The 25,327-nt window shown below is 39.4% G+C and overlaps 1 protein-coding gene across 1 annotated transcript in view; it reads left to right on the top strand.

The window, feature by feature from the left end:
* The first annotated feature begins 6,005 nt into the window (after positions 1-6,005).
* The window catches only part of egfra (epidermal growth factor receptor a (erythroblastic leukemia viral (v-erb-b) oncogene homolog, avian)), a 40,930-nt gene continuing 21,608 nt past the window's right edge, over positions 6,006-25,327 (top strand). The window contains exon 1 of the mRNA XM_067606192.1: positions 6,006-6,282. Within this exon, the coding sequence (XP_067462293.1) occupies positions 6,204-6,282 (79 nt within the window). The 5' untranslated portion in view covers positions 6,006-6,203. The remainder of the gene's footprint in view (positions 6,283-25,327) is intronic.

Below are 25,327 nucleotides of genomic sequence, written 5' to 3'. Positions count from 1 at the left end.
CAGAACAGACGACCTGACAGCAAGACATTTATAGCTCCTATAGCACTTTATAATCGCTCAGATATGAGCTGCAACATCCTGCCTCAAGCAAATGAGCCACAAGATGGCGGTATTTCACTGAGGAATCTGGCCGCCAGCTATTTGCTTGCAAATCTCAGTGGACACAGGACACACTGAGGAACCTGAATCCACCCCACTAATGAGTCGAGAAACTGATTTGATATGACAAGCAGAAAGGGCATATGGTAAGGCGTAGAGATGAGGCTCATCACAGAATCTTCATACCACTGAGGGGGGTTTTTATGTTTACAGTAATATAGCCAGTGCAGGTGTTTGGGTTTATGCTTTTTCTCCGTGTATGTATTTGTGGCACTAATATGCCAAATAAATCAGGATAACATAACATAGAAACAGTTCTAGCTATTTATCTGTTTGTGTTGAGCTGGCATCAAGGAGAACTGAGTAGCCTGGTGAAGATTTAAACCCTCCAAGGTGTCCAACGGTCTTTTGTCAATGGACTTTCCAAAAGGAGTCACTCATTACAGGCATCATAAGTGCCACAGTGATCTCCTTAAGGGGCAGTGGCATGACATGACGTGAAATCTCCTCGGACTGTTGGGCTCCTCATCTTGTGACAGAGTGCGACTACCTGTAGAAGAAAATTGAGCTGATTACATCCGTGATCTCATTCTATCAATCACTTGTGCTACAAGAAAGGAGTAAAAATGAATATCATCTGCCAAGCTGACAGATTTCTGGCTACGTGCAATTTCTGCACTTCCAGCCAGCATGTCCAACAGTCAATTTTTTGATCCCTTTTATTCCCATTTGTGAATGACTCAGAGATTCCTGTAGTTGGGGCCACTTTCTCATCACTGATTTGAATGGGACACGCCATGTTTTTACTGTAAGAGAGCCATGGCACCAGCTCTGGGAATGCAGACCCTCAACCAAATCAAATAAGTGCACACTGGTATAGTCAAAGCCCCATGAACCATGAGGACAGCGTGAAAGGGTAGAGATGACACCTTCACAATATCAAACTGAACACTCTGCTGGCCTCGACAGTGGATTGTTATCCTGTCCAAGACCATCACAAAAGGAACATTTTTGCCTGCGCGTATTTTCTCTAAATGTCCAGGGATCAAATGGGTTGCAGCACCAGCAGCCCTGGCAGCTATAATAACTGAAGGAAAATCCATAATGGGCCTTTTAAAAATCCTCAAAACACATGAATAAAGGTTGGATAAACCATCATGACTGCTCTTTTGTCTGTAATATTCATAATAATAAGTGTGGTATGATCAAATCAGACTTTTAAATCGCTTCCAAAGACCCAATGTGATCATGAGCCATTCTTATCATTAAATTTTAAGTGGCTAACATATGTGCATTTGTATATGCTAATGAGTATGTGTGTGTATAAATAGTATATTGGAATGCTATTAGTTCTTTTTCCATGTTTTGTTCTTGCAATTAGATTTAACTGTTTATAATGGTCAAATTTGACCTATTTTTTACATTTGAGATCAGTGAAAACACCTTAAATACCACTTTAAGCCCGACATTTTCTGATATTTCCTAAAGTGACCCAGAATATACAAAAAAAAAAAAAATTAAAATTTGTGCGCCTGATATACATTTTTGTACATAGAGGGTGTTCAAGATTCAACTTAATTTGACCCATATTTATTCAAAAGCTGAAAAATCATTCAAAAATGTTTCACATTGATTGAAATCATTATTGCTGTTATAGGACCATAATATAGTGTGATTGTTTTATCTCCATAAACACATAGCATTAAATCTAAATAATACCACTCCCTCTGCTCTCTGAAAGACTAATTAAGAGTTCATCATCCATTTATTAGTGACTGAGAAGCTATTTATGAATGAAAAATATATTTGTGGTTCAGAAATTTGGAATATATACTAAATATGGGGGGATACTGTGAATGGTCAGAACATAAGGGTTACATTTTTACTGTTCACTTGATGTTTCTTATTGTTTTATTGCTTTATATTTGGCTTTTGTAAAGAACTCACTGATTTTAGATAAGCGCCATATAAATAAATATGTTTGATATTGATATGTTGACATTACCTTTGAAACCTGTGCTCACAGAACCTTCTGGAAATCATTGACATTACTCAAACTGTGAACAAGGTGTTCCATGTTTTGAAACAGGATGTGACTGGTTGAGACGTTGAGAAAGGTATACCTATTGGATTAAAACAGGTTCATTCATTTACTTTGAGGTGTTTACTGTAACCCAATGGGCTGCCATGGAGACCACATGCTCTGGCAAGTGAACATGGCTCAGAGCCAAAGAGCAGGGGCCTCATCAGGAAACGGTAAAACACAGCGCAATAAGACATGGTTTATCGTTCTTGAGAAAACAAAGAGCGCACATGTGTGTACTCACGATTTAAAAACAACAATGCATTCAAATATTTAAGTTTAGCTGAAGGATAATTTCCTTTCAGTGGGGCAGATGGTGAGATACAAGGTAATCTCACTGGCTCCTTTAATTAAACCTAATTAATTAGTACTTGACAGTTTGTTTTAAACGCCTGAGGCCTTTCAACATACTGCTGAAAACAGGATTTAGAAAGCTATTATTAAAGCTTTCATGGATTCAGTCACATCTAATCCAAGTCTTATCTCACATGTCCGTGATACGGCAGCAATGACAAGTGCCCCAAATAGTGCAGAGACTCAAAACAACCACCCGGTAATCAGAAATTGAAGACTTAATTTTATGAATACATTTAGGAAATGTAATATATCTAATGGATTTGCTCTGTGGAGGTGTTTTCAGTCTGAGAAACCAGATCTAAGCATAATTTCCTGTTATTTTGTATCATTTGTGCACATTGCCAATAAATTCATATTGTTGCTTATCAACTTCCTAGAGAATTATAATGTAATGAATTAACAAAAATGAAATATAATGCAATATGATTCTGATTTCAAATAATCTCTAACACAATATAAATTCAGCCTAAAGTTAGAGTTTTTTCACAGAAGTTCAGCTCTATTTGTTCTCATCATAGCTAATGTCTCCTTTTGAAATGAGGCTTCTTCATTGCTTCACATCTTCACAGCTGTTGGTTATGATCATATTCACGCTCTGAAACATCACCAGTCTGACGTCTGTTTGGGTGGATGCAGCAGATGTTGCGCCTCCGAGTGACAGCCGATCCTATATGATCCCGTATGTTGTGCTCGTCCTGCCTGTCTCATCATTACACCGTGCACAGTATGACACGCTCCGTGTGATGGGAGAGAGAATAATGGCAGCAGCAGCGGCGGTGGTGGTGGTGCTGGTGGTGTCGGAGGGGGGTTGGCACTTTCCTGTGCAGGTCTTCCAAAATATACTCAGATGTTGCTGGTCTATATGGGCCCTGTCATGCAGATCAGAGATCAGGCATTCAGGATAACGAGTCTCCCTTCACAACACGGTCACATAACCTTTCTGCTTCACTGAACCACTTAATAAGACTCCCTTACATTAGTTAATAAAATGCTCTTAGAAGTAATATTACATGGTTAGGCTTTTACTGTACTTGAAAGAACTCAAGCCTCAAAAATGTGCCTGTATTAATTAACACATACTAATCCATAATGTGTCTCCAGGTACTGAATACCAGGACACAACAACTCTCCCTGTCTTTTGAATCCCCAGTGGTATGACCATTATTCAGTGTTTGTTTGGTGTTTCTGCTTGGCTGACAAGCAACTGTGCTGTTAGGCTCCGAGTAGGCCTGTGTAAAACGCATAGAGCCTCAGGACAGTGATGGGTGGTGATATGAAAGACTGTAACAACTGGGACTTCTTTCTTTCTTTCTGTGGAACATTTCATAATTGAGACATTGGCTAGTGGTGTAGAAATCATGCGCTGGTGAGAAGCCAAGGTGATCTCTTTCTTTTTCCTCTCTTTTAATGAGCCTCCATTGTGGCTTGGTATGTGGCAAACCATAGTTTCTAAACATTTAAAACCAACCACCGAGTTAGATTCAATTATTTAACACTGAATGACGATGAAATTTGATTTTCACAAAAAAAAAAAAAGATATTTGACCTCTCTTGATCCTCTTTATGAGCGTTGGACCATTTAAAGTGTATGACCTTGAGAAGCAAATAACGTTCTCACTTAATGGTGCGCCTTCAGTTAACATTTCCTTCCCCTTACTGATAATATGACAGAGAACAGGGATTTTTCTTCTGTTTCTCAAGCTAACAGTCAAACTGACAATTGCATCAAATCCACAGCGCATTCAGAATAGCTCGCTGTGCCTTCTCATGTGAAACGTTAGCCTCACATTAAGTAATTTCTCCTGGAGGAGAATGGTCATAATTTCACCCAACACAATAACCTCTTCCTCCAACAGTAAAACCAAAGACGATTTGCTGAGCCATTAGGCTGCGGTAATGAAATAAACACCAGTGTGAAAAATGATTTCTATCACTCCTGTCCCCATAGAGTCTGATCTGTGTACAACAACAAACACATTTAAGCAGCTTGACATCCAATCAGACTCGGCTCCAATAAGACAGACACTCTGTCAACAGTCTAGACATTTTGTCCATTCAACCCCTGTATGACACTGATATTGAGGACTGTTTTTCATTCACTCACATCAACAAATACATGAAATAATGATGAGAAAATTACTGTGGAGCTTTGCTGTTATGAGTCAAATTCAATGAGAACTTTAGAATTTAGGTTTGAAATCTCAGGTGAATCATCTTCACCTTTTATATCTTCAACTAAAAAAGCTCCGGAAACAGTTGCATCTGATTCTGTGTCTTATTAAAGTAAGTGATAAAAATGTAACTGAAAGTAGATATTTGTCTGTAAGATGACCCCACGGTTACTTTTCTAGATTAATGTGATCGTTTATTACATTCATGTTGGTCACTGAAAATTAATTAAAACATTTTATATTTTCCTTTTTACATGAATACTAAAACAGTGTAGTCACATCAAAGGCGTAATTCCTTATTGAAATTTCATCAGAGCTTTATGCTAGCTAGGGGCAACTACAGACATATCTAATCTCACGCTTACATTTAAGTACTGAGTACCACAGCTGCATGCAAGAGAAAAAGGAGAGGACAAGCCAGCTAAATGCATTTTATCCAACTTTTTAACTGCAGAAAAAAAGTAATTTTTTGATATTTATTTGAATTTACTGGTGAACAAGTGCACAAAGATGTGAATATCAAGTTTATCTGCACTTAAAAGTTGGAAAAAGTGGGTTTAGCTGGATTAAATTGCCGTTTCTTGTGCTTTTATGCGGTGCTGAAATTATCACTGGATTAACTGATTAGTTGTTCGAACGGAAAATTAATCAACACCAAATTTTGATAATTAATTGTTAAAGCTATTAAATGTCTACAGGATTTGCCTCTTTTCACAGTTTCATGTCATTGTAAATTGAATATATTTGAGGTGTGAACTGTTTGCCAGACAAAACAAACAGTTTGAACACTTAACCTTTGACTCTGGGGTTAAATGATGGACATTTTTCTATATCTTTTGGCATTGTATAGACCAAACAGTTACTTGCTTAATTGTTGGTTTTTGTTTTTTAAATCACTGGCTGCAGTCCTGCTTTTACAGAAGAAGATAGTAGATTTGTAGTTTTATGCAAGTACTATTTGTTTTTGTCCACTGTTGCCAAAATATGCTCATTGACAGGAAGTTTATCCAGCGTTTTATTTATCATTGCATCACTCAGATAAACTGGTTTGGTCTCAGTGATGCAGAAAAAAAACAAAAAAAAACCCATCAGTGTAGTGTTTTTCCATTATATTACAAATTATACGTCCTTCACCATACTGCAGACCACTTCCGGAAAATAGTAGATTTTTTTTTTTTTTTTTGTGGGGGGGGGGGGGGGGGGGGGGTTTCTTTTAAAACGCATCCACTCTGTCTCTACCTGAGCTGTTGAGAGTCGCATCTATCCTCCCTCTTGCTGACGTCAGAGCCAGTGGTTTGTCCTCACTGCCGGAGCACGGACTGCTGGAGATATCTGCGAGGAGGAGGAGCTGTCAAAGTTTGAGTTTCCTAGAGAAGGAAAAGTCTTTCACTTAACGAGGGAAAACCTCAAAGATTGTTAGGTTTCTATAGAGCGGAATATCGCGTTTTGTTGGTATGGAATGACACCTTCTCACCGGGGGCTTCAAAAACACGATGGCAACGCATTTTCTGAGGTGGATCACTCTCACCTCTTTGCTCTGCTTGGGCTCTTCTGTTCTGGCGGAAAAGAAAGGTATGTCAGGGAGCTGGTAGACTACGCGTAACGTGGCTATGTTGTAATGGTTTTTATATAAAGGGCTTTCGCTTTCCTCTCTGCCCGTCCAGCATTTACGTGAATCTCACAGAAATCACAGTCGTGCTCAGAAAGCCGCGGAGAAACTTGATCTAGCGTGGGAGAAAAGTTTCTCTCACAGTCTCGGTGTGTTCAGGCTGTGTGACCTGGGAAAAGCTATAAAGAGGCTTCAGTAAAGTTTAACGTTCAGTTTCAGTGCGCGATATAGTTATTGATAATCACGGTGGAATCGCGTGCGTGTTGCGCTAAAGTTGGGATTGATTAGCCAATTAGTGAACTGCGCAAATTACGCATCTTTGCCACATCCCATGAGAAATGACTATGACCCAAGTATTTGGTGATGATGCTGCAGGGAGGGGATGTGGATTGTGCAATTTACTGGCATACTTTATTTTCTAGTCCCGTAATGTTTCTTTTTTTATTTTTTAGAAAACTGTATCTTTTTTCTAAGCAGGGTGTGAACATTTTTTCTTTTCTTTATAGGCTAAATTTAAATTGAAATTGGGACATACTGCTGATATATTTTCTAACCTTTTCCTATACTATAGATTATACTTATAAATCTTATACTAGATTTGCCTCTGATGCCTTTTCAGCTGGTCACATTTGTTTATTTATACATATATATATATATTTCTATTTGAGCATCCTCTTGAGTGACAAGGCTCTGGTGCATGAGCACAGTTTGCATCTGGTTCTCAGAGGAGATTAGATCAAAATGTGAAGACAGTCACTTACTTGCAGAAATAACATAAAACAGAGAGCCTGGAGGCTGATGAAAATATGAGAACTAGCGCTGAAGTGGCAGGTCTCTTGAATTCTCTTGCTCTGCTTATTTTAAGGCTTTCTTTTGGCCCTGAAGTAAAGGTCGCACAAACCTTTTTTATTATTTTTATAAACAGCACTGTTTTGACTGTTGCTTCAGTACTTTTTTTTCCATTTTCCACAAAATGACATCTTTATTTTAAATACTCCAAGTGTGAAGTCTAAACGGACACATCTTCTAAATGTTAGTGTGAGATGAAGCACTTTAAAAATATTCAAATTTATTCCACGTGTAATTCAAGTGACTCAGACCTTATACAGGCCAGATGTGAGGAGAGAAAGTGACCAGAAGTATCACTTTGCTCTCTAATGTCTTCCTATTCTCATGAATCATCATTGTATGCATGCTCATTGCACTGTTGTTCCTGCTTATAAGCAGATAAGCACAGTGTGTTCAGTGCCAGCAGCACACAGGCAAGTTGCATCTTTCCTGTCTACTCCAACAAGTAACAACCAGTGCCGGTTTCAAGAAAACCATAACAAATCAAAAGTGTTTGTCAGCCAAAAAGACAGAGTTCCTAAATATTTCTGGGCTTCTAAACAAACTACACAGCACACGTTTCATGCAGCAGCAAGTCTCCCACAGTAAATAAGGATTTTGGTATTTTATTAAGACCAGAGAAGATTAGAAATGAGCAGCTGTAATGATCGCCATGGTATTTGGTACAGTTTTAGTTGTTGTTGTTCCTGTTGGTTTCTGTTTTTGGCCAGTGGCTAAGACGGATGTTTCCATGTGGCACACCGTGTTTTCCAAGAACACAGTGTCCAAACCTGATTTGAACAAGATGTCAAACGCCAATTATGTCCCTATGACATCAAAACTCATAAATGAAAAACAAAAGCTCAAATATGTGGATTGTTTTTCCATCCTGATGAACACAACACACACACATAAATCGTTGTTATTGATTAAAGAAATAGTACCTGGAGGGTAGCACAGTTCATTTGAGGTTGGTTTATCCATTAACTCCATGGATAAATAAAACCATAGATGGCGGAGTTTTTTCTTAAATAATTGCATGCTGACTACTTGAAATATTGTGTTACAAAGCCACTGTGTAATGACTGGATTATGACACGGTTGCCCAAACAGACATCATATAGCTTTTGTTTTGATAGTCAGAGGTGTATGTTTTCCTGGCACTCTGCGCTACTGTGATATGAGACGCAATCTCTAGTGGAAAACAAGTATCTCCAAAATATCAAAACAAAAAGAGAGATAAATAGTCTTGCTGTAAGCTTAGTGACAAAGCATTTCTGAGATAATCCAGTGGGGTTTGAAAGGGGTTTATAAACCTTAAGAAGAAGGATAATTTTTTTCAACCCACAAAGGAGCATAATAATCCTTCGACTTATCACCAAAGCAGGAGATACATGGTTTTCAGCGATGGTTAACTATTGGGTCTAATTTAGAGTCTGTTTGACCTGAAAGTGTTTGTGTTGCTAAGAAACAAGAGAGAACATCTGGTCAGCTGTTTACACTTGGAAGTGGCAAAAGATTTTCAAGTTGAGGAAAAAAAACGTCAAATTAATGGAGATCATGGATGAAAAATGGACCATCGGTGCACATTGTTCTGTATTCGGGTGTTCTCTAACAGAAGGTTTCTGAAAAATACAAACCTTTGTATAGATCAATGAGCTGGAGAGAGAACACCTTACATTAACATCATTAACATTAGTCATGTTTCAGTGTTTGCTTAATCACAGACACAGTTGCATTTGAAATGTGTACACACAGACAATTACTTTTCAATCGACCGTCGCTAACCCTTTTCTAAAACCCGTATCTAGGCACAGCAGGCATTAAAAGAGTTTGGAGGGGTTTTTTTTAGTCTTTCCAAAACCAAAAATGCAGGTGTTAACATGTAAGGAATGGATTAAACTGTGTGTATATCTGTTTCAACCTAACATGCAATCGTTAGCATGTCAGTTCATTTACCTACAGTGGCAACCAAGATTACAGAGAAGCGCTGTTCATGAGTAGCACATCCACTGTTAAGTATTTCCACACCGTGTGGAAGCCAGTGGCTGCTGTCAGAGTTTGGAGTTAACGTTAGCAACTCAGCTCTACTCTTAATTGGATTTGTCAAAGTTGACACTCCAGCTACCCAACTTACTCAAGTTTGCTTTATGTTTGCCAAATAATACTGTTTGAAAATATGAACAATAACCAGGGTTTTGTTTCAAAGAAATAACATGCTGATCTTTTGTTTTCCCTCCAAACATTGCTCTGCTGCACTACAATACAAGAACAATGCCGTTTCCTTATTTCGTCATTTTCTAGATTGGTCATCAGCTGGAAAGGATGCTGACTTTTAGCACGTCATGTATGCAGCCAGTGCATATTTAAGACCCCTTTTACTAGATTATTGTTTTAAAAGAGTCAGCTGGAATTATTTTACATGATGCTGGAAACAACATTTTCAGTCATGGGGTTTAGCACAGTACAGCTGATAACATCTGCAACTGTTGTCATTTCAGCCAGCATAGTCTGAGAGACTATGAAAGTCTTTTTTCTACCTCTGCCTGAAATCAAGGGCCCATTGTTTAAACAATGACCAAGTATTTTGAGTGGTATATCTACTGCTGTTATCACTGTAAACGACATTTGTGCCATACAAAATTAGAAAGCTTGTCAGCCTTCTCAATGGCAACTAGTGAATGGTGAATTTGTTAATGATGTGCCTTATAACAGTTTTGACAAAGTATTTAAATAAATGTCCTGTACACAATGAAATCAAATGAAAAGAAAAAAAATCCTTTCTCTAATCAAAGATGGATACCCAAAGTTATTAAATGATAATCAGAATCTTAACAGAATCTTAACCAGGTGGTCTTTTAGCCCCGTCTGTCAGCCCACCTCATGTTGAAGTCCTGTTAATGGTGAAGACATTTGGGCCTCATGGAATTGAATTTGAGATCTGTTAATGCACCTGGCAGTGAGCAGCTTCTCCCTCAGGAAGCCCACCTGTCAGTCCTCCGCTCAGTGACATCCTGGCAGGGCGTGATGGCTTCTGTGGGAGTCAGACAGGGACTTGCTGAATAATAGAAAAGCTCCTCGTCCCGCGCTGCTGGCATGCTCGGTTATTAACTGTCATCATCTGTGGGAAGGTTGTAAATAATGCCCACGGCTTTACCCGGCAGCCAACCACAAGTAATAACTGTGATGATTTATTTCCATATGAAATGCTAAATGGTCTCGGAATCAATTGGACTCCTGTTTGTGACTGGAGCTGTACTGTAGAGGAGATGATTGAATTTTTTTTATTGTACACTTAAATATTTTCTAACCTCTTCTACTTTTCATTGTTAAATGTCACTTTCCCAAGTGCAGATATGAGGTGAACCTCTCTGAGAGTTCTTCTAAATGGTCTATATGAGAAAACCTGTGAAAGATCAAACTAATCTCAGGGGCATGTCGGTGGTTAAATCCTTAATCTCTACAGCAAGGCTCCCGGTTCGCTTTGGGCACAGGATAACCCGCTTATATCAATATGTTTTTTCAGTGTTAATGGATTATTCAAGTTCTCACCAGAATGAGATTGGAAGATAATATATGGGTTCAGCTCAATCATTTATACATTTAAATGTGCCTGCTCAGTGCACACCTGCCACAGTTAAGCTGAATCACGACAAAATTTCAGTCCTGCGGCGCATTTCAGCATCCTGAGTAAGTGCTTTTCCTTCTGCATTGTGTTGGGATCTAACAAGCCAGCTTCTCTCATCAGTCACCTATTTTTTTCCCCATAACTTTCAGAAACCATGCCTTTTCTTTTCATTAAAGCCCACTCTCTTGGACTAGATGCATGTCAGTAGTGAAATATAGGTTATGATACTGTGTAATCCTAGAATCTCTAGTCTGCTTTTTAGAGTCCAGAGTGGCCCTGGTGCTACTACTTGTGCTGCTGTGTTTTGCTGGTCCACTGACGACCTTCCCAGACTTCCATCTGCTGCAGCCATTGTTGCAAATATGGCTTTTGGGTTTTGGGCCGTGGGAGCTGGAGGATCATTTCTCGCCTCCCTCCCTCCCAGCTTTGATAAACTGCATCATGTCTGAGCGGTAGAGATTTTAGAGAGCTGCTGGCGAGGTGCAGGATTTTGGTTTCACTCAGAGACAATAGTGCCTCTGTAGAGGGCAGGTTATCTGGCAGCGCTGATACTTTTGTAGAGCAGCCGAGAACTATGCCGTGCAGCAGACGCACCCGAGGCTAGACATGTATGTCATCAAGAGAGAAGTGAAGCAGCTTTTGTTCTTACTTTTAACCATAAAAGCACCTCTAAATACAGTAAATCTATTGTGTAACAAAAAAAATCAAGAAGTGCTGCTGTTCTATAATTGTTTTCTCCGCCAAGCGTAAGCCTGATGGAGATCATGTGCTTGGTCGTGTGTGTCCATGTGTGTGTCTGTCCGCAGCTAATCTTGCATACTACTGGACCCATCAGCCTAACGTTTTTTGTTCACATTTATGGCTGTATGGTCAAGGATCTGTCATGGTTGCAGTGATCCACAATTGACAAAAAACCTTTTTTATAATGCGTTTTATACCGCCATTGACTGCTGCTTCCTCTCTCCCCTGAACCAGCAGATAGGGGCTGCAAGTCATCAACAACTGCAGCAAAAGGCATTTCCAGCAATTGGCTAGGCTACAAACAAGTCTGTTGCAGGCTACATTTTGGCCTTTGTCGTGGCTCAAAAACCGACATCCATAGAAAAGTTGGGTCTTATCTTAAACCTGAGCATCTGCAGATTAATTTCATACCCAATATGTCATGATCCACTAAAGTTAGGCACGATAGGAGATGAATAAATCCCTGTATTTGTTAGCTTCACCGCCATCTTGACTGTAAGGGAGCCGGGAGGGACAATTGAGTGAGATTCAACTCTTCTTTGTTTGGGAGGGTAGAGGGAGGAAAAGAGGGGTTTCATTTTGTGTGGTGTGTTACAACAAAATATTCTAAATAAATAACAAGGTTTAAATTGAGAAGTTTGGACTTATTGTTACGTTTATTGTTTCCTTATTAAGTTTATACGGTGAGGCAAACCCAGAACGCTTGGTTACAATACCATCATACTATATTATGCATCTGATAGAAAAATGAGACTATACATGCCTCCAGACACACCTGGTGGAGATCTGCACTCTACTGAGTTCACTGCTGTAATTATGTGTCTGGGTCCAATGTTTTTCAGTCTAAACAAACCACAAACAATAAAGTTTTATGTATTGTTTTCGTGTCTGACATCAATATTTAATGAGTTAAGAAATGCTGCCTGCTACACTAGCGATTTTAATTATTAAAAGATCTTCTTTTGACTTCTCATTCAAAGTAATCCACCATGTGTTGCATGGAATCCTGCAAATACTTCAACTCATAGACGTTCTTCAGTTTGTATACATCCACTGAGAGCACAGCATGAATAAGTGAGTGAATGTGGTTACTCATTGAACTGATTTGCGTCCTTTGTTTGTACATGGTAACAAAGTCATCCGCTGCATTTATGGCCTTTCCATGATCCAGTGGCTGTGCTCAGTGTCTCCAGTGGAAAGAGACCAAGGAATTCAGGTTGGAAAAAAGGCCTTCTGCTATCTTCCCATCTCATCAGGTGCAGTGTCGTGTTAAAAGGGAAAAGAGGCCTCAGCTCCATTTGAGTTATTTAGCCTGTGTGTTTCTATCTCTTACAACACATCTTTAGGAGTGGTCATAATTTCATATGATTTCATCTTTTTGCCTCTTGGGGCGATGCTAAGCCTTTGTTTTTGGGAAAAGTGACCTTATCTTTGGAAAACATGACTCACTGGTCATTCTCAGTTTGTTTGGGATTCATAATATATCTACAGATATAAATAAATAAATAACAATAGAGTTGAAATGGTTAGTCGATCAACAGAAATTTAATCAGTAACCTTTTTGGTAATCAATTAAAAAGTTAAGTAATTTTTCAAACCAAATTACTAAACAACCTCTCAGCTGTGATGATTTCTTGTCTTATGTGATAGTAAAAATGAATATCTTTGGGTTTTGGAAAGAACACAAAACAAGCTATTAAAAGACATCATGCTGGGCTTTGGGAAATGGCAATTGGTCATTTTCACTATTTTCTACAGCAAATGATTCATTGAGAAATCAATCAATAAAATAATCAGTATTGAAGACATAAATAATACTTCTTTTAAGATACATATGACAGAAATTTCGACCTGTTTTGCATCCGCATTTTTTTACCAAGATTGTAACAAAAATGCACGTCAGTATTGGCATTTGTTAGATGAAAAAGTAGCGGACACAGTATAACAAGCATCCTCAAAACACATATTGGTGCATTCCTTCATTTCATGGGTTATCTGTATTTAAATATACATACATGTACATCTGTATAGTATATTTTTTAAAGACTAGTAAGGAGTTCCAAGATTTAAAAAAAAATGTGTTGGAAAAATTGCATGATTGACTTAGTCATGCATTAGTCATGCATTTATTTTATTTTTTTTTTAGATATGAGTTAAAGAAATTAGTATTCTCTTTTGGTTGGTTAGTATATGTTTGCCAGTGCACTAACTGTATACAGCCTTTACGTTTATACTAGTTGCAGCACTTCCTCCAGATTTCTCCAATTCATTTCTGTTGTGGGTGAATTCCATTTTTTCATTTGTTTGACGAAGCATTTTGTGAATGTCTTGTAAGACTGAAACTGCTGAAACAGTAACTGCTAGTAGAAAGAGTGAAGATGGAAAGTGGGCACTGAACATGTTTCCATCCTGGCGGCTTTCATCTCGGATGAAAACCATGGCTCTAACACACTGCAAGCCCTGCTAAAGAGAATTTTGCAGTTCGGGATGGTGAACAGACGCACTGTAGTCTGAGTCTGAGGCCTTTTTTTCCTTACAGACAAATAACATTTGTGCATTTGTATTCAGTGCTTAGCTCTATGGATCTGTCACAACGCAAATGCAAGAGAAGTCAATAGAGATGGACAAGGGTGGCGTACAGATCAAAAGATGGATCACAGCATGGAAGAAAAACAGGAAAGTCGAGGATAGACAAACAAACATCAGAAAGACAGGGTGAGATTTTTGGTATTTTTGCCAGCTGAATCATTAATCAGAGAGGCCTCAATCTGTTCTTTCTTGTTTCTGTTGCTTCACTTTAGAGTCCGAATTGGAGATGAGAGTCTTTCACCATTATCCTTAAGACATGTAGGTGTGGCATCTTCTCTAGCGACCTACAGGCCATTCTGAGGAGCAATGCTTCAAACACTGCTTGTCCAAAAGAGGAATTGCCCATAGGGAGGAGAACAATAGCTTCACAAACAAATCCCCATCTCAAAATATTTCAGAAGAAAGAGCTAGTTCGAGGGTGGCGGCTGATCTCTGAAACTTGCTTCCCTAATAGCATTTAGCCTCTTCCTGTGTGGTCTATTAGACTAGTAAACTAAATGGTGTGTTTTAAACTCTGACTCACTCTTAGTGAGTTTAGACCTTTTGGTACATTATTGTTAATTTATCCGATTTTGTAAATGAATTCCAGCATTTGTCAAAAGCTATTGGGATTTAGATCCAGGATGTTTAATTTGTTATCCACATTTGCAGTGTAAAGAGGGGGGCTTCCTGTCTCACATCCTGATTAAAAGGATGTTGGAGCTCTCCAGCAGCTTTAACCTGAACCATTAGGGTATTTCCCATTGGTTTGCATTGGCTCTGGTCTGCAGTCAGTTGATAGTAAAGGTTTTACTTTTTCCATGCTCACACCTGTAAACAATGGAGAATGTAACAGACATTGACATTAAATTATTCAGCTTGACTTTACGGCAACTGACCACTTCACTCAGGATGAGGGTGATTATATCAAACTGCATCTGCTTAATTTATATAATACATAATTATTTATGCCTCTCAAGGGAATCTTGATCAGGCTTGTCTGATAGTTTTCATCGCTCGACTACCTCTGAAAAGAGTGGGGTTTTTTTGCTTGTGTTATTAAGGCATTACACGCTTCATTGCAAAGGTGTGGTACAGTGTCAATCAAGACATACAGTATGTAACTTTCCACTATTTGTTAATGATGAGTAATAACTAGTCAAATACAAACAGAAGGGGTTTTGCCATGTTTGGTCTTTGTAGACTGCTATACACTTTCAGTAATCTCTTCAAGGAAAATAAATAAAACCCCAGTGATGTTATAACCTTTTTTATCTTGCATTCAGTAGCACTTAGATGCCAGCATGAAGAGAAATAAGGCTTATTACCTTGGTGAATTATTTTGCATGTGCACAGGAAAGTCGGAAACTTACTTTTACAGAGCAGAGTTTCTAATGAGCTCAGGAAACATCTACATTTGTTAACTGATACCTGTATTGCCCCGGGTTTCTTCTAGTCTAGACCCCCTGTCACATCTTTGAAAAGGCCTGTTATTGACAATCTGCAGATTGTGAGACTTGATTTCTCAAATTACAGTGTGCCTGTTGTGGTCTGCTTCCCCAGGCTTCCTGACAGGATTGTTTCCTACAGAAAATTAGCCTATATACATAGTGGGCGGGTGGCTGGGTACTAAGTAAGATAATGAGAGAGCATGCATAAATGAGAAACATACACAAAGAAAAAGGAACATGTATGAGACAAATGCATTCAGCCCCTGTGCCTCGTGTAGACCAAACTTGAATATGCATCTCCTTTTCTGCAGAAACCCCAAGTCAAGGACAAAAGGTTCTTTATTCGGGACTTTGTTTTCTTCTTTGACACAGGCTTATCTGTCTTCCTTGACCTTAACTTGCCCTGTAGACACGACTTTACAGCCCTGTGTCAACAGCGAGGAGAAAGGCATCCCTGTTGACTAAAAGTTATGAAGGCTATAGTAAGAGAAGCCATTTAAGCTGTATTGAAGCGTTATATTGAATCTAATTCAACATATAAATATTAGTAGAGAAAAAAATGCAATGAAGTGGCAACAAGACCAAGCCATGCTAGTGGCTTTGTGAGGCTGCCTCAGCAGTGCTTTGAACTAAATGCTAGTGTTATGCTGAAATTATATTTTCTGCATCCACGAGGGTCCGCATGACGTAAATTTTGTCATCAGACGGTGTATGTGTTGGCCCTTTGCGGACATCCAATTTGTTGTGACCATGTGGACTTGTCCACACAGGTCTGCATGGTCACATCACCGTTTTCCAGTAGACGCCGATCTACTGCACATGTGTGGAAGGTGTCCTCCAAGCGGACTCCAGAAACAGAACTACCATGCATCTCTGGTGACTGCAGCTATCTGTATATGTGTCCGCTTTGGGCTATATCTGTGGCTTCAGCATGCTCATGCTCAGCAGGTATAATGTTTAGCATGTTCACTCTTTGTTTAGCATGTTAGCATGCTAACATTTGTCCATTAGTGCAGACCAAAGTGGTAGAACGACCAACCGGCAATCCCTAGAGCCACCTTGTTAGCATGGCTAAAAAAAGTATTTTAGACCAGGGAGTAGATGCCTAAATACAGTAAAGAACTCAGCAACAAGAAGGACCTTGACAGGTTATCTCATAGACTAGTAAACTATAATTCTGGCAAGCAAATAACAGACGTTCCTCCTCGTGACAAAGCTCAGTCTGAATTACGACAATGATGATAGGGCTGCTGGCAGTGTATTGTGACGGGGTGTGTTAGATGAGAAAAAGAAGATGTCAGCCCTTCTTCTCACCATGGTTCCAGCATTTTACAGGCCAGCATCACCTCTCAGGGATTTCATCGGCATCATAAAATGTATTTCACCCCAGCCATTTCTAGATGAGCTGACAACATTGCTCATAATAGTGTAGCAGTGGCAAGACTGGGCTACGGAGTTGATCTGTGATATGTTTAACTCCCGGAGCACCAAAATGTAATATGCTCTAAACACAACACACCTTCCGTAGTACCTTTTCTAATTTCCTAGTAAGTTTCAACAGCACCAATGCTTCGTTGAGCTTAGAATTAATTTCCTGGTGGGACTTAAAGCGGAACATCTTCATTACCACATGTTTTCATAATTGAAGCCAGAGGCCTGTAAAAATAAAAAGAAGGAATTCAGTTTGCTCCACTTGCAATGTTTCCCTCCATAAAAAAGGTGGAATTGACCCTCTCATTGCATGATTGCACAATAAACCATTAGTGAAGGCCATATATTATAAACATATACCCATGCACTGTGTCATATTACAGCCCCATGATACTTAAAGCATCACCGATAAATGATCGATATCTTCTACTCTCTCCTTTTATTTTCATGAGAAGCCACTTCAGCTTGATAGCTATGTGGAGAATGGGTTCTCTGGTAGAAATACCCTGGAGTGCATAGTTGGACTAGTTCCAGGCAGTAAGGATTAGCCCTCTTACTGTATAATACATCCATGCTGTGGACCTGCACTATATCCGCCACATCAACAACCTTTTCCTGAGCTGATTAGAAGGTAGTCTGAGATTTTTTAATATGAATCCACTTGTTTAGTTTTTATCCAAGCATTATTCCAATAATCAGGCACGCAGAAGATTTCCAAGAGATTAAAAATACTTAAAACCTAATTGGGTTTTCGGGTCAAAGGACATGTAAACAACCCAATGAATGATTGCTTTCTTTATAAAAGTCAAGCAGGAGGAATTTGTTAGACTGGTAGGGGAAATTGCCTTTTCCTTTTCTTCTTGTTGTTATTCTACCATTGTATGGCAGCATTTTAGATACTTTTATGCACTGACGTCTAATGCTTCCAAGAAGGAGATCTGAACAGTCCAAGATTTCTCTTGGACAGTTATGAATGCCATTGGAAAAACATCCAAAATGAGAGCCAGAATTCAGAGCTAGAAACAACATTGCATCCCTTGAGCTATTTATTCAAAGCTGATATTTGACAGCAGTAACACAGGGATGACATGAGGCATTTCTATCATGTCTAAAATTGAGAAAACAATCTCACCATAAATTCCATTTAGTCGCTGTGCCGGAGCTTTTGATCGTATGACACAGTCTTTCTCAGCAGATAGAGTTTGCCCAGTTGTTATGGAATTGTAGATGTTCGAACTTTCATTTTTTAAGTGCACATTAAGGACTTTCTCACTCATATTTGCTTGAAAGTTATGGAGGATTGTGTAATATGGTTGAGAGCTCCAGACCAACTACAGTGCCACATGGCCCTTGTGGTGAGATTGTTGTGTCAACTACTGTTTCCAAGGTCAAGAATGATCCGTCTCACCATAATTGTAATGGTTGTATAATATGAGTCGAAATGTTTAACCCCAATATTGAGGTAATTATTGTCTTAAAGTTGAAGTTTCTCCGTCTATAATACAACAAAGATGAAATGAAGCCAATTTCTCTCTTTTCTGTGGGTTCTTACTAAGATTCTCCCTGGTTTAGATGTTGGATAACATGGGAGAGGTTTTATACACTGATCATCCACTCTTTGGAGTAGTATTGAGAGTTCGTAGTGTGTGTTTCATACACAGGGATTCTGAGCCAGGATCCTCGTGTTCAGCAGTGTAGCTGATAGCGAGAAAAGGGTCTAGTCTGCCAAGTCTGATGCCTTTGATGACTGACACAAAGCAGCCAGGCCGTAGGTTGTGCAAAAGCCCCTCTGTGTTTCTGGAGTGAGGGGGCGGCCTTGAAACAACCACCCTACTCAGTCATAATCATCTTAAACAAGCTAACGCATTGTTTTGGAGCTTGTTAACCATGTGTGATGTGCTTTTTTTGTCAGGAACAGGATAACGCCCAGCATGTTAACAATAGATGAAATGCGAGTCGTGGGCTTGATGAAAAACTAGCACCATTTTCTGTCAGTTGTTGCTGTTCACACTACTATGTTGGAGATGTTTTGAAAATACTCTGAAGATTACTGAGCACTCCGGGACCCCGAGTGCTTGGCAGTGGCACTCCTTTACATTTCAAGGATTTCAGTTTGATGTGTCATCAGGAAGACATTGCTAAAAATTCTTCCGAGCTTCCTTGTGCAAATTAAATTGGTCACGCTTTTGGCGAGTACAACGCAAAACGTAACAGAATACCCTTTCACAGTGTTGAACATTATGAGAGCTCCTCGGCTGTACAAACTAATTCCCTGAGCTCCATTTGTCCCTGACTCTTGCCCTCTGCCAATGTGCATGAGGAAGAAACTACTCATCGGTGGATTTAACGGCTTGCTGATGTGTAAAGCAGAGGTTGAGATGGTGAGTAAGGGCTGAGCAACAGAGTAAATCTTACTAACGCAAACCCCGGGGCTTTTGTAGAATATTCCTTTTATGGGGTCTCTCTCTGTGAAAACTCCAGTGGGGCAGAGTTGTTGGAGACATGACTAAGGCAGTAACAGAGTTGTTGGCAGGCAACGCTGCGAAACAGCGGTTAGACCTACACAGAAACGAGCCTGTCAGCGATCGGTCTAAAAATAAGAAACCCTTAAGTAGAAAGGCTGTGAGGAGTCCAGTGAATGAGAGTTATCTGTCCTCTCTGTTGATGTGCTCCAACCTGAGCCTGCTGTTCTGTTCTGGGAATGCTGAAACCAATAGGGGATTCCCGAATCACAGCTGCTTTCTCCTGCTGGAATGATGTGTGAAATGTGTGGGTTTCTTTGCTTGTGGTTGTTGTTTTTCTTTCTCTCTCTCCCTCTCTGCCTCTCGTCCTCAGCTCTTCTTTTCCAGGCATGGCTCAGTGACGGCCGGTGGAGGGGGGAGAAACAGACATTGAGCAGTGAGTTAGCGGCACTGCGTTCGCCGCCCACTCCCTCTCCAGTCTTCCTCTCGTGCTTCCTGTGGGATTGAAGAGGAGTATGGTTTTAACAGGGAAGGAGAAAGAAAGAAAAAAAAAAAGGGGGTGGGGGGTTGTCTTGGCTAGAATGATCTTCAATAGGGAGAATGTCTGGACTTTAAAGAGGAAGTGGGTTGAATGTTGGAACATTTCAGGAGAATGGTGGGTGCATTATTGGAATTTAAATGTGGGCTAGCAGTGGTTGTGTGAGTTTTGGGTAACAGGAGTGGGATTGTTTGGTGCCTTTATGGAGGAATAATGGACTTTCCAACAGGGCATGTGCATGGGAGAATTATCTGACTAATTATATGTATTGCTTGATTATTTGGGCCATCATGCTGGGCCCATCATGTGTTGGTCACAGCTGGAGAGTAATAAGGGTGCAGCTGTGTTTACCGAACTCCAATACATCAACTTGGTACTCAGTAATTTATGCCTTTTTAACTCATCTCCTATCATGTATGGTGTATTTATCTCTTCCGTAATGGATATTGCTATTGAGTAATGAAGGCATCACTGACTATTGAGATAAATGTACAGCATGCTGATTATTCACAGCAGCAGCTCAAAGGATAACCAGCATGAATGCAATAAAAGATCCTCTTGTAAATCAGTAACTACCTAATAAATTAATATTTTTACTAAATTAAAGGGTTGTTTCATCCGAATTATGAAAAAAAACATATTTTCTCATTTACCTCTTGTACTTTCTAGCCACAGCTTTTTATTATGGAGGGGAATTGAATTTTGTTTGTGTTGCCCACAGCTTTGAAAACCTGAATCAACAGATCTTTTTCTCTTTTTTTCCATTTAGTGGCACAGCAACAGGCGTTAAACACAACATTAAGATATTATCACTTTATAAAGTTGTTATGGGCGAATGTGTTAGCAAAGAGTTGCCTATTTAGGCAGACACATAACAACATTAGCATTTATTGGAGTTGTTTTCTGTGACCTGCAGGTGAATAAAAATCTGATATTTCCTCCCTTTAGCTCTGTTTTGTGCTCTCTCAATGCTTGAGGGAAATACTTGGCTCTTTAGCTGCTACAGTAAATTCTCCACTCCACTAACTTTGTCTGTGTGCTGTGTGGTGCTTGGCAGGTAGAGTACCGTTGGTTTATCTGAGCTTTTTTACAAAAAAAAAAAATCCAGCTGCCTGCTGCAGCTAGAAATTAAACTGATAAAAAAGGGGTTTCAAAATAGTAAAAGTTGCAGGTTGTAAAACTAAAATGATGAACTAAAAGATGCTAGAGCCAAGAGGAACTGTAGAATTTGTGATAATTCGCTGTGGGTTTGTCATCACGAGTTTGTCATCACATAACAGATAATAGTTTGTCTTATTGTTGATTTATAAAAACAATGATGACAGCAACTTTAAGATATTCTCCAGAAATTGTGTAACTGTTACTCTGGATAATCCACAGACTTACTGGAAACAGGTTTCATTGGAACTACTTTCTTCCAAAGAACTGGTTCCTATGAAACCTGTTGACATCGAACTCTGGGTATTACTCAGAGTGATAAAGACACAGTTTCTGGTTGAATTTCTTTTATTACTATGAACATTTAAAAAACCCATTCAGCTTGAATTTATTGTGGTGGCAGTAGAAATGGTAACAAATATCCCAAAACAAATAAATCCAAGACTTTCAACATGGCTACATACCCTTTGAAGAAATTGAGAAAATTAGTCCTTTTTTGGGGGAGTTAGTATAGTTTAGTATATTCATCTTCAATCTATGTGCTGAAAACACACACAGCTTCCTTGTCTGGATGCTGAGTCAAAAAAAATATAGGTGATTTCTGCTTCCCAAGGACTAGCACACTGAATGTTTGTATATTCATTTACACCCAAGAATTAAACAATTAATTGCGCTAAAAGTCAGTTCTGGTTCTGGTTCTCAGATGTGACATTATTAGGGAGACATTTATGTGCCACAAGGTCTAAGAAATGGCGATCACATTATGCAGAAGTGTGAGTATACATGCTGTATTCCTGTGTTTGTGCGGAACCTAAATCCACCGTTTCCTCACACTGAGGTAGAGAGTAAACATTATGATGGACCCAGCCACAGGTATCTGGAGTGTCTCACTCACTGCTAGAGAGCACTCTTCAGGAGCTGAGAGTAAACATAAGCCTTTTTGGTCTTTATTTGGTCACTTTGCTGAGCTTTTAGTAGACCAAACTCCACTGACATTCGCTCAAACTTGAGGCAGGGCCAGTCGCAGGGGTTGAACTCTGAGGAGGACATGACGTATTCAGTGGAACGCTTCATTTGCTTGTGTGCTACAGCTGGGCGCTGAAAAAGTTTTTTCCCCCTTTGTAAGCCTTAATAGAAAGGTCAGTAATGTTCGTACATCAAGTGTGAGGCTTTACACGCCCTCTCCGCAGTTTGACCCCACAGCCAGCCGCTACATCCCATCTACATGTCGGTTAGCTAAACCACAAACCACTCCTGACTCTCCCTTTTCTATTTTTTCTCACTTCCTTTCCCTCACGTTCCTTTCTCCAATAGTACATTCAGTTAGTGTTAGGCTGTCCTCCTATCCTCCTCCCCTGGAGATGACAATCAGCTACCATCTGTTTCAGCATCGCGGGGTGGCTGTCTGGAACTGACCCTGTGGAAGATCAACTTCCTGAGATGTCAGAGGGGCTTGTGTTGTTGCATTCAATAGGGATGGGGAGGGAGGTGGTGGGGGTATCCTCTAGTCTTCACTGGCCCCCTTTTTTCTTTTTAGACGCCCCAAGATGTTTTCTCTAAGGGATTGATGCATCTCCCACGCAAAGGAAGATTGCGTTTCCCCTGTACAGAGGGCAGGATATCATGAATTTATAAGTCCAACTACAAAGTATGTTTTTTTACAAATATAGTACACCATCATAGAATCCACATGCCTTCTTGTTCCAATGTTTTTTTTGCTTTATATGACATTTGATACATCATCTCCTCCTGAATCTCAGCCAGTTGGAAAATATAAGAGGAGGAGCTGAATGCATAGAAGGAATTGAGGAAGTGTGTTTTTTTTCCCCTCCTCTTCATTCACTGATAGTGGGCTTTAGGAGATTTATGCTCCCCCTGAAATGTGAAGGTCTTGAAATCTGAGCCAGTGCAAGTCAACGTAACCCAGACTGTGGCCAATAAAAGCAGAACGTGCATTTATTTCCTCTTATCAACATCCTCTTAATATACATCTGCCGAGAAATATTAGGGGGTTAACCATTATTTGCACCTAAATAAGGGAATTAATCCTGGCATTGATTTGTTATCAGCGGAGGAACACTGCTGATTGAGTTACATAAGATACTTTGCTGTAATGCTGTTGACTCAGAGAGAGAAATAAACAAGAATGTCAGTTAGCATTGTTCCTTCCCTTTAATTATGTATAAGTTTTCAGATAATGTGATTATTGGACTCTGGATACAGGGTAATTGAATTGCAGGTAACGAATGAGAGGAAGAAAATGCGGCAGGGCCATTTCTGTTGTCTGTAGTAAAGTCTAAAGCAGGATGATTTAAACGTATAGTAGATGGCTCAGTGTGCCAAAGGAAACCATTAGATAGGTTTTGGAAGTTATTGTCCCAGGAAAGTTTGGTTTGCATTTGTGGACTTTCATTTTTTCTTCCCATGGCAAGAAAAATACAAAGTTTCACCCAAACATGTAAATGAGACCTCAAAATGTGAATTTATGACAGATTTTGACCATTTTCTTGAATGGTTATTGTTCATTTGATCTTACTGTGTTTAGTTAAAGTGTCTCAAAAGTTTACTGTAACTTTCTCTGCCGTGACTTTGGTTTTTATACCCTGCTTCACTCGTACCCCCTTTTCTGTCAAATACAGTTTGATGCCAACACTGTTTATGTAATAAAGGAGATGGTAATAATTATATTAAAAAAAACTTGTAACATATATTCAATTCAATGGAACAGCCCCTCAGTAAATGCCACATTTGGAAAGCTTTCAAGTTCAAATTTTGCTGTGAGATGTTGATTCAATGCAAAAATCAGCTGGTGGTTTCTGATGTTGTTGTATTGAAAGCATTCTATTGAAATTGTGATTTTCCCTTTTACATACACAATTTTAGTTTGTAAAAGTAAATTTTACACTTTTTAAAGCACTATATGGTAAGATTTAAGTACTTATTCCAGATTTTGCCTGCCGTCACTATAACAGTAGCATATCAGTTCTCAACTTGAGTGCGTTATTGCTTGGAAAGACAGAGAGGAATGCTTCTATTGTTCATTGTCTTTGTAAGTATACACTTCTTTTGGACCAGAACAATGAACAAATTATCTCACATAATAAGCTTAGACAGTTTCTTTTTCTGTAGTTGCTCAGATATAGCCTCAAGAAACAAATATCTACCCTGACACCCTTGACTTCCAACACTAGTCCACAAGTAAACTTAAAAACAGTGATATGCCACCGCACATTGCTGCAAGCTTAGATGACTAATGATCGGGTTTATCGAGTCTTTTGTCAAAGCTCTGACTGGGTGCTGATCAGCACAGCACAATCCAGGGAATGTTTTCTATGGCCCAGTCTCTCAGCAAGAGTGTTGCACATGCCAGAACACACACCCACCCACACACGCACACACACACACTCACACACACACTTGCAGTACTTAGGCAGAGATACACCAGAACTGCCACTCCTTGCTCCTAGAGTAACCTCCTGGACATTTTGTGACGACAATACAGCTGGAGGAAGTGAAGCAATCGGGAATTAGTCTTTGTCAGAGTATCAGTTACGTCACTGCAAGCCCCACCCTTGCATTTAAGGAGACTGCAAGACAGCAAGTTGTGTTTTGAATATGTTTGATGAGTCAAAATTGATTCAGGTGCTATGGAAAAATTGAGTTTCCTGTATCTTCCAACCTGCATATTCTTGTTTTCTAGCTGTTGTCTCTTTCCACTAGCAGAAAGGTAGTTTGCAAGTTGCGCAATTTTTTATGACTGCATCTAACTCATGTATTAAAGAGTTTTCATGTATAGCGGGTTGTGTTGTTAAAAGAAAATAAAACTAGCTAAAATTATTCAGTTGGTGATCCTTACAGCTTGAAGCTACTATATCTCTCAGTTATAACTTCTATATTGAGTCTGACCTTGTTTCTTTATAATGTATAATCTGATGAGGAAGTCAGTTTATGGCGGTATAATATCAGGTTGTTGTACCACCTGCAATGGAGTTATTAAATCAAGAACTGGTCAAGGATTATCTTTTCTGTGTCTGCCACTTGCTTGAGCAATCAACAGTTTTGTTTCCTTTTTGTGTGCCACATAAGTCTGAGCCTCTGGTAGAGGAAGTTTGTTGAACCTTTAGTCACCTGCCTCATTTAGCCTTTACTGCTCATCATAAATGTTAACAGAAGAAAACATTCAGACAGGAAGCAGCCTGTATG

Source organism: Thunnus thynnus, chromosome 12 (assembly GCF_963924715.1).
Source record: "Thunnus thynnus chromosome 12, fThuThy2.1, whole genome shotgun sequence".
Lineage (NCBI taxonomy): Eukaryota > Metazoa > Chordata > Actinopteri > Scombriformes > Scombridae > Thunnus > Thunnus thynnus.
The sequence above is the reverse complement of the archived record's forward strand: the minus strand, read 5'-3'. Positions and strand labels throughout refer to the sequence as shown.